General features: G+C 56.4%; 1 protein-coding gene across 1 annotated transcript; it reads right to left on the reverse strand.

The window, feature by feature from the left end:
* Window positions 1-9,843: 9,843 nt before the first annotated feature.
* Window positions 9,844-12,405, reverse strand: MBOAT4 (membrane bound ghrelin O-acyltransferase MBOAT4). The gene is made up of 3 exons (XM_074993979.1): window positions 12,353-12,405; window positions 11,581-11,805; window positions 9,844-10,801 (listed from the first exon to the last, which is right to left on the reverse strand). The coding sequence occupies exons 1-3, from the start codon at window positions 12,403-12,405 to the stop codon at window positions 9,844-9,846; spliced, it is 1,236 nt and encodes a 411-aa protein (XP_074850080.1).
* Window positions 12,406-16,265: the final 3,860 nt, after the last annotated feature.

Consider the following 16,265-nt stretch of genomic DNA (forward strand, 5'->3'; position numbering starts at 1 on the left):
CGGAGTGGGAATGCAGAAGCATTTAGGTTTAGGTAGCAGGTGGGGGTGGGCAAAAGGAAGTTACCCGTCACCAGCGAGACAAATCGCTGCAGCAAATTCAGTCTGAGTGGTGTGAATATCAAACCGGGGGGGGGAGGGCTGAAGAGTCCCGCCTGGTCGGGAGGTGCTCCTGCTCCTCTGCTGGAGATGAGGAGGCCCTGCAGGCAAAGCTGGTACCCGACTGGTGAGAGCGAGCCCAGGATCACCCCCAGGCCTCAGCTGCAGTCAGGAGCAAGGGCCTCCCTGCTGCTGGGGAGACACCTGTGCCAAAGCCCTCCCAGCTGCCCCAGGGCAACGTGTACGCCGATGGCAGAGGCCACGTCCCCTCCCGGGGAACCACACCCATCCGCCCCCTCCCCAAAGCCACACCAGTAGGAGCGGGCCCCAGACAGCATCTGGCTGTCGCTCAGAGCCCACCCAGGGGTCTGACCGAGAGAGATCCACTCCCTGGCTGCTGCAGAAAGGGGCAAGATGTCATTGGCTCAGCTGCTCCAGGGTCCCCTCCAGCCTGTTGGGAGGAAGATGGACAGAGCTCTCAGGCCGGCCATTGCGATCGAAGGACCGGCCCTCCCGCTGAGGCGCCAGGGAGTAACGAGATGATCGTGCCCGGTAGCAGGAGCAACCTGAGCGTACCTGCCTAGAGTCTGCAGTGCGTTCGTGCCGCAGGAGTCCCTGTCCGTGGATCCCCTTGCAGGGGCTTGCGTGTCGTGTCAGGCCATGGGGATGCTCGGAGGAGTTCTCACTTGTAGGACACGGGACGGAGGCGCTCACCTCTGATTCCCACATCCGGCCAATAAACATCTGGTGGAGCTAAAACAGATGGTTTTGCTTTGAAGAGCGTTTGGTTTTTAAAACGCCCTCAATCAGCACGTGGGCAAAGGACAATCTCGGGCGAAAAGAAACCCCTCTCCTTCTGGGCACCCTTCGAACGTGCACTGCGCGATGTCCTCTGGCAGGTCGTGCCTGGGCCAGCGCAGCAGTGAAGAACTCTGCCAAGAACTGTTCACAGCAGCAAAAGTAAACTTGCTTGGCCCGAGCCAGGGCATTACTCAGCAGTGAGGGCATATCCTGCCAGTTGAAACCAGATGCAACCGGAAAGAAGGAAGTGCTCAAACGCCTATCGGTCCAATCTGCCCCCGGGGGAAGGTGTGGAACAATGGAGTCCCTTCGCCGTGGGTGCTGGGCTACATCTGCTCCATTCATTGTGGCAGGCTTGGACTTCCCCTCTCTTCCGTGCCGAAAATCGTCACTAACTTAGCAGCTGAGTTTTAGGCTCCTATGTCTGAAAACCCAGGCCTGTGCCTTTAGGACTAAGGAGGGGGCTAGAGCCACATTTATAACTCAGAAGCGTGTGATCTTTTCCTGCCAGACCCTCATGCAGAAAAAGGGATAATAGGAAAATTGGGACGGTCATTATTTTTGTTGCTATCAAACTCTGTTCCTACCATAACAGATGATGATTGTTCCAGACGGGATAGTAAATCTCCTGCTTCAGGGCGTAAGTGGATCTTTGCCTATCGTGCATTGGGAGGAGACAGGCTATAGCATTTGTATACCTGCTGAAGGAGCTGGCTGAGAAGCTGATGTAATGTCCTGAACAATGTTCTCTTCCCCCTCTGCCATCCATATGCCGAATAAATTTTGTTCTGTGCACCCAGGCCTGTGCTGATGTGCACCACCAATAGAAACAGACTTTGCTGGTTGTGGGCGCTCTGATAATCAGCCGAGCGGCGTTTGAATCGGTCCTGGTTGGCTGCCCAAGCGTTCAGCTTACAGGGAACATGGATCCGGAACAAACTTTGTGGAATTGAATTAAACCATATTGAGCTAGGGTTAACACCTGGGGCTTTCATTGTATTACAAATGCCATAGTTGGTGTAGTCTCAGAGGTTTCGTCTGTAGCTTCACCAAAAAAAGCAAAAGTCCTGTAGCACCTTAAAGAATAACAACTTTATTTATTAGGTAATGAACTTTTGTGGATAAGATGATGATTTAAATGGTAATAATTTGATGAAGTGGGTCTTACCCTTGGAAGTTCATCACCTAATAAATAAAATTTAGTCTGTAAGGTGCTGATTTTTATGGTTTCTCTAGCACCTGAGAGATTCTGTGGAACTTCAGCAGGGAAAGAAGATGAAGGCAGTCTCTGGAAGGTGTGAGGAAGTTCAAAGGTCTTTTTTGGAGCAATAAGCGTGGATGGATTTCCTTAGGACCTACCTTGACGTGACCGAAAAGCAGATTCTCTCCCTGGGAAGCCAGCTCTTTGAAGATGCATTCTCTGGGCATGGGGGGAGAGGCCCTATATGTGCTAACCGCATGCATCTGAAAATTCCAGTTCAAAGACTCCTGGCCTGTACCAAAAGGAAGCTGAAGGCATCGTAAAGGGGCCGGTAGAGCTGTCTGTCTGCATGCTGCAACCCATAGGGAAATGGGAGTGCTTGAAGGAAGGAGCGTTTAGTTTGTGTCTGCTTCTGAGGGGAGGAGTGAAAGTAACCTTACCACCAGTCAAAAAGGCAAACAATGTGAGGAACCATCCAAAACAGGGTAGATAAGACAGGAAAGCTCATACTGCCAGTCTACCTCCAGGATGTGCCCAGACTGTGTGCTGTTCTAGTAGCCACATTTCCAGGGAAATATATTAGCATTGGAAAAGATAGAGAAAAGGGCAACAAAAACGTTGAAGGATACGGATCAGCTTCTGGATGAGGAAGGGTTAAAAAGACTGGGAAAGCTTGGAAAAGAGAGGGCTAACGGGAGATATGGCAGAGGTCTATAAAATCCTGACTGGGGTGCAGAACATGAAAAAGGAAGTGGTGTTTACTCCTTCACCTAACAGCAGAACCAGAGGTCATCCAGTGAAATTAATAGACAGTAGGTTTGAAAGACTGTAAGGAAGGACACGAGGCCTGGACAACTTGTGGGACATGTTTCTGGGGTGGTTGTGGAGGCCACCACTAAAACTGGATTCAGACCTAGATGAGTTCCAGGAGGATAAGTCCATCCATGGCTGTTGCTCAGGATGGTTGGAGACAACCCCATGCTGTGAGTGTCCCCTAAGGCCGTGTCTCTGCCAGGAGCAGGGACTGGAGGAGGGGGTGGATCAGACGACAAGGCCCCTGTTCCTTTCATTCCCTCTGAAGCATCTGGGACTGGCCACTGGGCTGGATGGGCCATAGGTCTGCCTCGCTGTGGCTGTTACCCTGGAACTTGTAACCACACAAATGTCCGACGCTGGGGGGTGAAAGGCTGCACTCACCAGAACCTAGGTGAGAGGTGGGGTGAACGCGGGCAGGCTTTCTAGCATGTGGCTAGGTTCTCTTCTTGTTGTGAATGGGATCTCTGTGGAGCATCGTATTCTGCCTGAAGGAGAGTCGCTGCAGAAGAGTGGTGTGGTAACTTCTCCCTGTAGCAATCCCGTTGTGACCCATCTCTGAAGCGAAGACAGGCAGGTCTCTGAAGGCAACCTGCCTGGGCTGGGAAGGACACACTGAAGGCCTGGATGGGCCCAGCCTGGGAGGAACCCACCCAGAATGGGCAGAGAGAGGTGTCTCTGCACTGAAGGGAGGCAACAGCAGGGGAGTGTGAAGCCTAGGTTGGGGGCTCTCCCTGCCCCACTGCTGGGGAACACCAGGAGCAGTTGCCTGAACTGTGACCCCAGCCCCTGTCAGAGGCAGGATGTGAATGGGGGGCTGACAAGTCCTATGTTCTCATGACACATGACTGCAGCCAGCTTTAAAGTGGCACGCACCCTTCATCTGCTGGGCTTGAGCTGTGGTCCTGTCCCGCGGCTGAGCAAGGAACAGAAGTGGTCCTAGTCTCTCCCCCACCTCCCGGCCCCATGGCTCATGCTTGGCCGCCCAGGCCTTTCACTAGGGCGCTGGGATTGCGGGAGGGAAGAGCCCGGCCCATGACGAGGCGGGGTTGTGCCAAGGGGCAGGAAGTCACAGGGCAATGCCCACGGTCAGACCACGGCCACTGGGCAGAAATAGCACAGAGAGCAAAGCTAGAGCCTGCTCGGGGTGAGGAGGCTCAACACCAGGTGGGGGCGGTTGTGCTGTCTCGCTTTGTCCTTTTGGTGACATTTTCTAGAAGGGCTTTCTGGGGAACAGGGGGTCCCTGGGGTTCAGCTGGTGCCTTATCTCCCTCTCTCTATGCCCCTCGCATGAGGGGGGGCAACCTGCAGCTCTGGGGCCGTGTGTGGCTCCATTCCCTGCCCCTGCTGAGATAATGGAACTGAATTTAATTGGTTTAATGGCCGGCAGGGCAGCGGGAGAGATCTGGCCTTTAAACCAATTAAATTTAGTTCCATTGTTTCTGCGTGGGTGGGGGCAGGGAGCCACTCGCACTGCAGGTGGGGGAAACGCAAAGCCCCCAGGACAGCTGGGGGGAAGGGCGGCCCAGTCTGTCCCTGCTGGAGCCACGAGGCCCCGCTGAGAAGGAGGCTGCAGCTGCAGAGCAGCTGGAGGAACTCACCAGCTGAGACGGGTTAAGCCTGGGGCTGGGGGGCGGGTTTGTGGGATGGGTTGGATTAGGGGGCTGAGGCGGGTTAAACCTGGGCATGGGGGACAGGTTTGTGGGATGGGGTGGATTAGGGGGCTGAGGTGGGTTAAACCTGGGGATGGGGGGGGCAGGTTTGTGGGATGGGGTGGATTAGGGGACTGAGGCAGGTTAAGCCTGGGGATGGGGGCGTTGGTTTGGAGGATGAACAGAGCAGAGCCTGGGAATGGGGAAGGCACAAGGAGGGCTGATGCAAACATTGCTCCTTGCTGCTTCAGAGCCTATCCCCAGGCGCAGCGTTTTCCTTGTCCTCGTTTGCTCTCAACCCCGGGGCTGAATAACGAACTATCTAACAGGTACAAATCAGCGTGTGCCTGCTGCTCTTAAAATGGGCGACAAAACGCCTGGCGTGGCGTTGTGTGTTCAGGACGGTCTCGCAGTGACGTGCGCTGCGGCTCTTGAAGTACTGATTTTGGAACTGAATTTGAAAATACGGCTCTTCTCGTGATTTCGGTTGCAGACCCCTGCCCTAGGCCGGGTGCACTCAGTAGGTGAGCTGGCAGGCAGGGCGCACCCTGTGGTAGCGAGAACTGGGTCGCTCGCGTGGCAAACGCGCCCCTTTGGCTTAGGCCAGGTGTGCAGCCTTGAGCTCTAACAAACACCTTCCGAAAGAGGGTGCCCACAAGCTCTGCTGTAGCGCGGGCGAGGCCTTGTCGGGACTCAGGGGTGTGATGTTCGCTCCGACTAGTCTGACCCCTTACCCCAGGCAACGCTGTGCATTCAGACCATTTGCCTCAGCTGCCTAGACTTCAATCAGCAGGATCCTAACGCCTCCCCTCCCAGCGTTCCCCTCCTGCTTTGCACGGGCGTGAGTGCCTCGTACCCAAGGGCACGCCCCTGGGGGTGCCCTGCAGCAGTGGTGAATTAACGTAAGGGCAAAAGGGGCGTGAGGGGCCCCAGGCTCCAGAGCTCCATTTTGTTGAAACGATTCCCTTTAATGGAACAAAAGAAATGTCCCGTCATTCTTACTTCAAAATTAGCCCGTCATTTTATTATGCAGCACAAGTGACGAGAAGCACGACTGGGTTTGAAAGCGTAAGTGATGTTACTGTTATCCCAGGACCCCACTTGTTCTTCAGCCGTCCCTGCGCTGCGGAAGTCACCTTCCCCAGCCCGGGCACCCCCCTCTCTGCTGCAGCCCGCTGCGTGTGGTGCGTATTCTCCATGTAAATGCTGTGCAGTAATGCACGCGGGGGGGCAGGGCTGGTGTTTGCTGAGCACCGGTCGGGGCAGGAGCGACATGCGTGTTTGCTCATGGTGTGCAAGGTAAAGGGGGCCGGGTTAGTGTTGGGAAAGGCACGAGGTGAGGAATATTTGGCTGGAATACAAAAGCTGCAGCAGCATCTCGTGTGCTCCTGGCCAAAGTCCAGGCCAGGCTGGCTGTGGCACGCTCTCTGGCCAGGGCTAGGGGAAAAGCAGGCAGGGGTGTTCATACCAGGACAGGTGCTGGCCTCCCCAGGCCTGTAGGCTGCACGGCCCCTGCCCAGAGTCCATTCCAGGAGAAATGCCCCACATCTTCCAAGAGCCCAGCCCTGTAAGTGGGGAGCCTTGCAGCTGTCCTTGCAGCGCCAGCCTCCCCCGAGCCCTTCCCCGGCAGGCAGTGCCACGCAGCCAGCCCTCTGAGCTCAGGGGGGGGCTGCCACTGGCTGTGGCGCTGGACAGCCCCTAGCACTGCGGCGCCCCAGCTGACTCGTAGAAAGTGACGCAGCTCCTCTTGCAGAGCGGCTCGCTGACTGGAGGGTCCCGCTCTGCATTGCTGCCGGCATCAGGCCTGTCCACGCTCCACAGACAAATCGGGGCAGGAGTCTTAAAATGCCACCGACTGGGGCACTGGCTGTGTGCCAGGCAGGAGTGAGGGGTAGGGGGGATTCCTTGGCTGCCTCTTCTAGGCCCCTCGGGGCTCGCTTAGGCTTGACGGCGCTGGAGGGGCCCAGCTCTCCTAGCTAACACACAGATGGTGCTGCGGGGACACCAACAGGCGACAGCCACCTGCATCCGGGCAGGGGAAGCGCAGGTGAGGAGGGGCCAACGCTCGGCGGGAGACTCAGGCAGCCAGGCACAACCAGCTCCAGGAAAGCCTTGAGCTCTCCGTGGGCCGACTCCTCTTTTATTCTGTCCTGCAAATGCCGCCAGAACAGCTCTGCTCCGCTCTGCCCGGCGGCTGGGCCGAGAGGGTAGACGTGCACTGGGGGTGGCTGCCACATCCAGCTTCTGAGGGGGTTTCCTCAGAATAGCCCTGGCCCGGGTAGCCCGGCGCAGGTTGTTGAAGGCTCCTTCCGGCAGGGCCTGGGGGAAAGCAGTCCAGCCCAACAGCACCGGGCTCTGGGGGCCTAGTAACGGGCAGGCCCGGGCTTGGGCCCGGTCTCCTGACAGCAGGCTGATGTCTGGATGCCCAGGGACCGATCATGTAGGTCTGGAGCACGGCAGGAACAGGAGGCAGCTCTGATGCGTAGAGCCCTAGAGCCGCCGGCAGGACCCCCCGCAAGCTTCCTGCAGAGGAGCCGTGGGAGCCTTTTCAGCGCACTGCAGGGGCTGGCTCCTGGCGCAGCTTGTTCTCTGCCCATCCAGAGAGCAGGGTTAGCCCCCAAGGGGCGGCCCCTTCGGGTGAAGCTGGTGCTGGCGGTGGCTGGGTCCATCCCTCCCACGAGCTGTGGGGGCCCAGGGTGATGTGGCTATGGGGGAGTGTTGGGCACAAGCCACAGACCAGCCAGGTTGGAGCTCAGCAGTGAGAGCTATATGGGAGGGCAGGCACCAGGCACTGAGAGGCAGGAGCAGCCCAGTGGTCCATGGCAGGGTGGACTGGTCCTGCCCAGCCCCAGCCCGGGCTATTGCTCACAGCTCCTCCTTTGGCTTGGTCCTGTCCTGTCCTGCCCTGCAAAGTGGTGCTGCTCCTGCCCTCCCCCCAGACTGATCCTGCCCATGCAGGCTGGTGCTGGGAGCCGGTCTCAGCACGGGCCAGGCCAGCACAAAGCAGGGGCTACAGGGGAATAGTTATGTGACCACAGGGAGCCAGGGCAGAGGGGTTGTGGCCTCTAATACAGCCCCTGGGGCAGGGGAAGAGAGCAGTGCATTTGCCCTGACCCCCAGCCCTGCGCAAAGCAGGGAGGCTTGGCTCTGGCTGCCTGGGCGTCCCATGCCTGGAGCCTGTCTCATTGGCTTTAACTCCCCCTGCATGGTGCTCTGCAGACAGGTCCATGCTGCCATCTGCTGGGCTTCCATAGCAGAAGCTGCTCTGGGCCGTAGCCAGCTGGGGGCTTTCAAACTGTGCACCCGCAGCACTGCGCCTCGGCTGCCCAGCAGTGTGGGGAGGGTGCCCTTGCACCCAGCCCCAGTGACGCTGCTATGGCATGGTGCCAGAGCTTGCTTATACACCCCCGGGGGTGTTCTCATCAGGCCCTTCTGTGCGCTGCTGGCTGGGGAGGAGCAGCCGTGGTCCCGGCTGGGAGAAGCCACCAAAGGCAGCAGGTTGCTGATGCAGCTCCTGCCGGGGGGGAGGTGGCGACTCCCTGTGGCGGAGGGAGTCACAGCAGGCTCCTGGGGTAACTTCTGGACAGAAACAGCACAGATGGGGTGCTGGGAAGCTGGGCAGTTGTGGGGCTAGAGTAGATGACTCCCTGGTGGCTTAAGGTCCCAAGACCAGCACCCACAGGGGAGGCACCTGGGGCAAACACCCTGCAAGAGACTGATGGCAGAGCCAGCACAGGGCTTTTAGGGCAACAACATGAGCAGTGTGGGGTGCCTGGACTAGGCCCAGGTGGGAGCAGCATGGGGTGACCAGGCAGCCAGCGGAACTGGCATGGGGTGACGAGGCTGACAGTAATACTGGCATGGGGTGACCAAGGTGATAGCAACTGAGTTGATATCAGAACCAAGTGTGGACAAACAGCCCAGTGTCAGGAGAAACCGCCAGACCAATGGTAGGAGGAGCTCCAGGCGAAAAGGCCAATGGCAGGACCCCGCAATGTTTCTAAGTGATCAGGTAATTAGTGGCGTGGGTATCTCAAGTTTTGGGGGTCTGGTTTTCAGGGTGGGGGGTGCGGTGCTTCCTGGAAGCCAGGCCCTTTAAAGTGACAAGTGGGGGCTGACTCTTGTTGATTTAGGCCTTAACTCTGGAAAGGTGAGGGGACTTGGAGCCACTGATGACCAACAGCTGAGGCATCCTCTAGCTCCCATCAAACAGACGCACATGCAGGCCTGGGTCTGGAATGCCCGTGAATGAATATAATGGGGGGTAATGGAGACAGAGGTGATGGGTGAATGTCAAGAATGGGGAGTTAGTGAGGTCCAGGAGGGCGGGAGAGGGACAGATGCAGCTCGCCCCGGGTGAGTGGGCTCTGCAGAGGTCGTAGGGAGCGGAGTCTGAAGGTGGGATCGGATGGCAGCTCTGGGAATGGGTGGCTGACGTCAATCAGGGAGTCTTTCTCATGCCTGGACAGGCGCCTGTGATCAGTGCTGGGATCAGTTGGGCAGGGTAGATGTGACTCAAGAACCTCTTCCTGCCAGCTGGCCAGGGCGGTACCAGCCTGTTCTGATTCTGGTCTGTGCACGCTGGTGCAGCAACGAATTTCACGTGAAGCCTCAAATACCCAGTCACCCTGTCATTGAAATGGGTGTGATGGGTATGATAGCACCTGTACCTAGGCAAGAGCCGTCAAGCTTGGCCTTAAAAATCTCCAAGGATGGAGCTTCCACCACCTCCCTAGATAACTTTCCAGTGCTTCCCCACCCTCCTGGTGTCATCAGTTTTATAATATCCAACCTAGACCTCAGCTGCTGCAACTTGAGACCATTACTCCTTGTTCTGGCATCTACCACCACTGAGATTAGCCTGGCTCCATCTTCTTGGGAACCCCCTTGCAGGTAGCTGAAGGCTGCCATCAACTGCCATCTCACTCTTCTGCAGGAATAAGCCTTGGACTCTGACTCAAGCCTGGATGTCTCTTAAAAGCTACCCTTTCACCCAACCCCATGTTATCTGCTAGATGCAGAATGACCGACCGGGTGAGGTTCTCTGGCTTATGCTATGAAGCGGGTCAGACTGGATGGTCTAATGCTCCTGCCTGGCCTTAGATTATGAGTCTATTTTATGTGATGAGATGGTGGATTGAGGGAGCATAGGGGCAGACCTAGACCACAGGTAAACCTCTCCTACCTAGGGGGCATTGCCATCTCGCCTGCACTACGTGATGGTGATGGCTCCTGCTAAGTAGCATGCCTGGCGATGTTGGGGGACAAGGTGGCTCACACTCATTTGACTTTGGATCTCACCACCAGCCACAGCAGTGCAGCGCCGTACAGAAGAGGGAAGAAGCTATTGTAGGAGGCCCCCAGCAGCCAGAGCACCGCAAAGCTCCGCATCTCCACGGCAGCCGTGATGTACGCAACAAGGAGCTGTGTCTGGACCCAGGCCAGGGCCTTGTACAGCACCGTGGCCTGCCAGGACTTTGCGAGTGAGCGCAGAAAAGGGTGAATCCGGTAATCAGCCTCCACCATCGCTGCCCAGCAGAAGAAGCCGAACACTTGCCCCGGGTGGAGCCCGTGCCACCAGGCTGAGAAGGCAAAGGTGGCCCAGAGGGGCTGGACTGGGCTGCGCTGGAAGATGAGTCTCCTCAGCCACCGGGAAGTGCTCTTGTTCCAGGTCCTGGTGAAGTGGGCTAGTCTGTGGGTGGTCTCCAAGGTCCATAGGTCCGCATCTGAGAGGTCTGCACAGGCCGTCTCTTCGGCGTGCTCGTGGCCAGGCTCCAGCCCGAAGCCGGCCACGCTGAGGAGAGCCTCGTCGAGCGCCCACTGGGCGTAATAAGCCAGTCTGAAGAGCAGGGCAGAGTGCCACAGGGCCCACATGCAGCCAAAGCCAGTGCAGTCCGTCAGGTAGGCCAGCGGGGCTGCACTGCCCCTCACGGCCATCCTCAGCAAGTGCAGCGCCAGGGCGCGCAGGCATTTCTGGCCCGCGGCTCTCAGCGGGGGCGCGGGGCCGGAAGCACACGAGCGCTGGACCCGGGCCTGAAATCGCCGAAAGGAGCACAGGGGGCCTCCCAGCAGGGCCGGGAAGAAGAGCAGGTAGCTGCAGAGAGGCAGCGCCCACGGCAGCAGCTCCCTCCCGTCCCGCCGCTCAGACACAATTGTCACCTTCCCTTCGTGGATATCCAGAGCCAGCGAGGTGACCCTCTGGGTCTGCAGCATGAGCGAAGAGAGGGCAATCGTCAACCTAGAGGAGGGGGAGAGAGCCAGTGGCAGGGGTGTGCAGGCCCGGTGGGCTGCCCTGGCTGGGGAGCTGTGCTGCTGGAGCATGCCCGGGGTGTGTGCGAGGTCACGCCATGTGACGGATGCCCTTGGGAAAGCAGCAGGCCCGCCTCTGTGCTGCACAGCTTTGGGCCAGTGCAGGCCTGCGCAGGTGCACTCCAGCTCTGCTGCTGCAAGGGGCCAGCTGCGGCATCAGCCCCGCCTAGGGCAGCTTGGATGGAGGAGCGTTCTGGCCCCGTGGGCTGGAGCCCACCTGTGGAAAGGTCAGGTCCTAGCAGGCGGAGCACTGCCGGGGCCTCCCTCTCCGTGCTGTAGACGTGACTTACTCACAAAGCAGCCCGAGCCCTGGGCCTGGCCGGCCCTGCCCTTTCCCCCAGCCTTAGGCAGCTGCACAGCCGGGCGAGCCACGCCTGCTGCCTGTCTTCGCAAACCTCACAAGCACTTACGCCTCTCGCACGGGGAGCCAAAGTGGCCCCTGCCTCCACACCCGCTCCACAGCCCCAGACCCCCCCCCATCCCCCGCAGGCTGAGGACAAGCCGTGGGAAATCCTGGGACAGCATCTCATGGGAAAAGAGAGAGCCTGGGGCTAAGGGACACAGGCTGTGTCCTGGGGCTGTATAACTGCCCCTAAGGACCAGGCTCATTCTGTGTTACACCCCCGCAGCCAGCAGAACCCAGACACGGCCAAGGGGCCGGGCCGTTCCCTCGGAGGAGGGGGTGGGCCTGTGCGCTGCAGCTCATACCTGATGCCTGGGGGTCCTTGCAGGTCGTGTTCTCTGCAGTGCAGGCGCAGGTGCCAGAGTGTCTGCCAGGCCATTTGCAGCACGAATGCGCACCTGTGCACCTGCTGGGAGCCGACCGAGTGGAAAATGGCCACCGCGCCGAAGGCAGGGGCGATAAGCAGCAAGGCGTAGGATCCCAGGGCCGCACACGCCAACAGGCAGCCTCCCGCCAGGAGCAGGCTGTACCTGCGAGGAACCAGAAGTGCTTGTGAAGGTTTCCTGGGGCTGCGGCAGTGCAGTAGGGGTGGTGTTGCCCAGCACTAAGGGCCGAGAGCCTGCAGGGGAGAGGTGGCTCTGGATCTCTCCTGGCCTGGCTTTGCTGTCCCTTGTGGCTTCTTGCCTTTGTAGGAAGCGGCCCTCCTTCCTTCCTCCTCCTCAGTGCTGCCTCCGAGGGCACCCGAGGGCCCGACAGCTCACAGCGCTGCCTTCCGCGGCTTCGTTGCTGGATTCCTCCCCTCAGCCCCCGCTGCAGAGCTGGCAAAGCGCTGCGTTTTCTCCAGGCCCTCGCCCGAGCTCTTCTCCCCAAACCCTGCTGGGCTCCCTCCTCGGGGGCACTTGAGTGCCAGCAATAGCTGGTGAGCCTCGGGGTTCAGTACCTTCCATCCCCACAGCTTTCAGAACACACCAGCACCGCTCTGCTCTGGGCCCGGCCCTGCCACCATGTTTTCCCTGGGCCACCAGAGCCTTAGTGCTCCAGGCCCACTCTGCTGTGTTTTGATGCTAACCCTATTACCACACCCACGTCTCTGACCCCTGCCACTGTCTCCGGTACAGCAGACGAGACATTCCCCCCCCGGCTGCGCTCAGCTCTTCCTGGCAGTGCTTGGTGCTCACACAGGCAGCAGGACCTCATCGGGGCACCTGCAGCTTTGCCTCACTGAGCCCCCGAGGGACAGGGAGATTTGATACAATACTGCCTGGTCCTGATCCAGTTCCTAAGCTAACAGAGCACCACAGCCTCTCAAGGAGACAGGGGCCCCTTGGGCTGGCCAGGCAAGCAGCTTTCTGGAGGACTGTGGGCCATGGTGAACATACAATCAGAGCTCCAGTGATATCCTGTGGTTTGAATTTTGCATGTGTCCGACGAAAGAATCTCTCCTTTTGTGGGTGCCGAAGGACTGCCGGCACAGTCACCTCTCGCTCAGCTCCTCTCCGCTCTCCAAGGCATCCAGCCTCAGCACCCAACCCAGTGTGACTTGATCTCTCAAGGTGCTGGCGCCCTACAGCTCATGCTGACGTAGGGAGCATCTCTGAAAATGTAGCTCTGAAAGTTGTCTCCAGCTGCTGCCCTTCTGCCTGGCTCGTTGTATTGCTTGACCGACCTGAGAGTCCCATTAACGCCAAAAGACTTGCATGAACTTGGTGCGCTGACCTTCTCTCACCTTTCCTTCCTCAGATTATAAACCAGGGCCAGCTTCAGAGGTGTGGGGTTTTTATAAATCAGCTAGTTTAGGAGCACCAGGCCCTCTGCGAGGCTTGTGCTTCTGAGTCACATGGGCTCCTTCACAACAAGAAGTCCTGTGGCACCTTATTGACTAACCGATAACTGTCACACTGATAGTCCTATAAGGTGCCACAGCACTTCTTTTTGTTTCTGAAGACACAGACTAATGCAGCTACCTCTCTGATGTGGGTTCCTTTACCAAGCACCCCTGAGGCGAACAAGTCCTTCACGGATTCCTTGGAACGGGAGTCAATCTGTCATTTGGATTCCCATAATCTCTATATCTTCACGCCAGAGCTACTGCAGCTTGCAGGACTTTAGGCAAATGATACTTTGTCCATCTCTAGGGCTTTTCATTTACAGCCTTAAAACACTTTACAAACATTAATTACACAGGGGGAAACTAAGGAACCCGGGGTTGTGATTACCCAAGGTCACAGCATGAATCAGTGGCAGTCTGGAGGAGGTACAGAGCGTTTTGATTTCCAGAGTCTTGCGCTCCCCAATCCCCTTGCCCTAAGAACCCGGGAGCAAAGTTGCTTCAGCTGTGAAACCTGCACTGAGAATAGAATTAATAGGGAGATACGCATCTCATAGAGCTGGAAGGGACCTCAGGAGGTCTCTGAGTCCAGTCCTCTGCCCTCTTAGCAGGGCTAAGCACCATCTCCCCCTGCCTCTCCCCTGTTTGTTTTAAAAACAAACAAACAAACAAACAAACAACCACTTGCCCCAGATCCCTGAACAACCCCCTCAGAAATTGAGCTCACAATCCTGAGTTTAGCAGGCCAATGCACAAACCGATGAGCAATCAGTCAACTTCCACCAAAGTTCACGAGGGTGGAATTAAAGCAAAGGTGAAAGTACCCCTACCTGGCATTTAGCGAGAGAGACCCAGAGGTGCAGAGAGCACGAAACAAACCCGCAAATGGCAATGCACCCAGCTGGTAGACTGCAGTGGGGGGAAGATTGAGCAGATCTTCCCAGTCCATGGAGCACCTGCTTCTCAAGAGCGTTAATTCTGCAATGGATCTTCAGTTCTTGGGGCTTTTCCACAAGAACTGAAACATGCATCTTTCCCCCTTCTCTTTATATGGGGCAGGAAGGCGGCAGTAAAGTAGTACCCCAGATAAGCAGTGCAAACTGTCCAAGAGCAAAGCTGGTGTGCTAAGGAAACGAGGTTATCTGGGTGGGTAGGTGGCTCACTGCCATGCACACAAGGAGAGGGAAAGGAAAACGTTTGTTTTGGTAAATGCTGTTTCTGCTAAGTGCAGAAGGCCTGGGATTTATGTTCACACAGAAAACACGGGGCTTCATATTTGAGCTGCTAAGCTCCTGAGCAGCCTCCTGCTTTTAGATGAGAAGTGTTGGTCGCCGAGATATGTCCTTTCCAAAGTGCAGTTTAAACATCAAGCTGTTGGAGCACCATGATGATGGCCGAGATGACTTCAGCCATTATTTGACAATTAAAGCAGGGCAGTAGCATCTGTTTCCCTGCAGCTGGATGGTGTTGTGTTTTGAAGCATTAGAATGGCATGGAGGAGCCAGAGGAAAGACCGTAAAGGATGGAGGAGAAGCCTGGGAGCCCTGCAGCAATCAAACAGCTCCTTGCACGTACCCTAGGATACATTCAGGCTCAGGATTTCCCTTCCACTGATCTTGGTGTAACTCTTCTGCTACGTGGAAGTGGCCACAGCCTGGGCTAGGTTCAATATGCTTTTTCAGCAACATGCCACAGAACTGGCTTCAGTCCTCACTTAGTAACCTGGAAAAATTATACATGCGCATTTCAGTGTCTGTGACTGACAATATTTCTCTGCTCGCCAGCAGAGTGTGAGCATAAAAAAGAAACTTTTAAAGAAAGGAGGGAAGTTATCTGACAGCAGCTACAGGACGTGCCACAAGCAGGTGTCATAATCACAAAACTGTGAGCTGGACAGCCAGCCAGAGTGCATGAGGTAGGGCTTTCTGCCTCCTGGTCCCGAATTCCACAGCCAAGATTTCCTTTTCTGGGCCCCTCGCTGCTCCCTCACCACACCCCACTCTCTGTGCTTGTCCTTGGTCAGTGAGAACCCAGAGTTCAGAGGTGCACCTCTGTGAATCCATCTTCCATCCAGGGAAGAGCTTGCTTTGCCCTGAGTGCTTGCTCTGGCTAGCCACCCCCTGGCCAGGGTTCCTCACCACCTGGCCACCCTATCAGCTACTCATTCTCCTCACCACTTGCTTGTTGGCCTTCTACTCCGATCTGCTCTGTGATCCCTGCACCTCAGTGATATTTCAGCTCTTAACAGGCTGGGCAGAAACTCTGCTCTATCGTAAGTGATTTCCGCTCTGAGCGAGCGTTGTAGACCTAATAGCGTTGTAGACCTAATAAAGCCAGAAGGAATAGGTGAAACCAGAGTGAGCTTTAGAAAGCATCCACACCTCCTGGCTAGAACACATATCATCACCCCTTATCTTCATGAGAGTCCTGCAGTTGAGCCCTGGGCTTAATGAGGTCTTTTAAGCTGAAGGTGACCCCCTCAATGGAGATAGGTTAAGCACAGTTCTTCTCCCCCTCATATGATGACAACATTGGTAATGCATTTCCCTACCCCTGCATTCAGTACTGAAGTGATTTGTAACCCAAAACCAGCCAGTACCCCAGTTCTAACTATGAAATAGCTAAGCAGAAAAAGCATATTCATGTAAATAGTTTGAATAGTAACAGAGAGGGAGCTGTACTAGCCTATATACTATCAAAACAAAAAAAGCAGTCCAGTAGCACTTTAAAGACTAACAAAATCACCTAATAAATTATTTTGTTAGGCTTTAGTGCTACTGGACTGCTTTTTTGTTATATAACATAGTTTGCTACTGAAGACTCTCTCCACGTTTCCCAGCTAGGCATCAGGGGAGAGTTAATTCGTTCATTCAGACTTCTGGCAGGTTTACCATCAATGTAAGTGTGTAATTTTAGGCTCCTGGGGGTTGTCATTGGCCTAAGCAAGTAACAGAGAGCGTATAACAAGCTTATAAGCGTGTAACAAAATGTGCCAGCCAGAGCACACAGTTCTGCAGCTCTGCTTCTCCCCATGAGTGCCAGCCTGAGTCTCTCTCACTCCAAGGGATGTTTGAGGCCAGGACCTACATGTAGTATCAGAGAGAGAGAGACATGCAAGGCTGTAGCTTCACAGAAACAAGCAGTCCTGTAGCACCTTGAAGA

Source organism: Carettochelys insculpta, chromosome 4 (genome assembly GCF_033958435.1).
Source record: "Carettochelys insculpta isolate YL-2023 chromosome 4, ASM3395843v1, whole genome shotgun sequence".
In the NCBI taxonomy this organism is placed as follows: Eukaryota; Metazoa; Chordata; order Testudines; family Carettochelyidae; genus Carettochelys; species Carettochelys insculpta.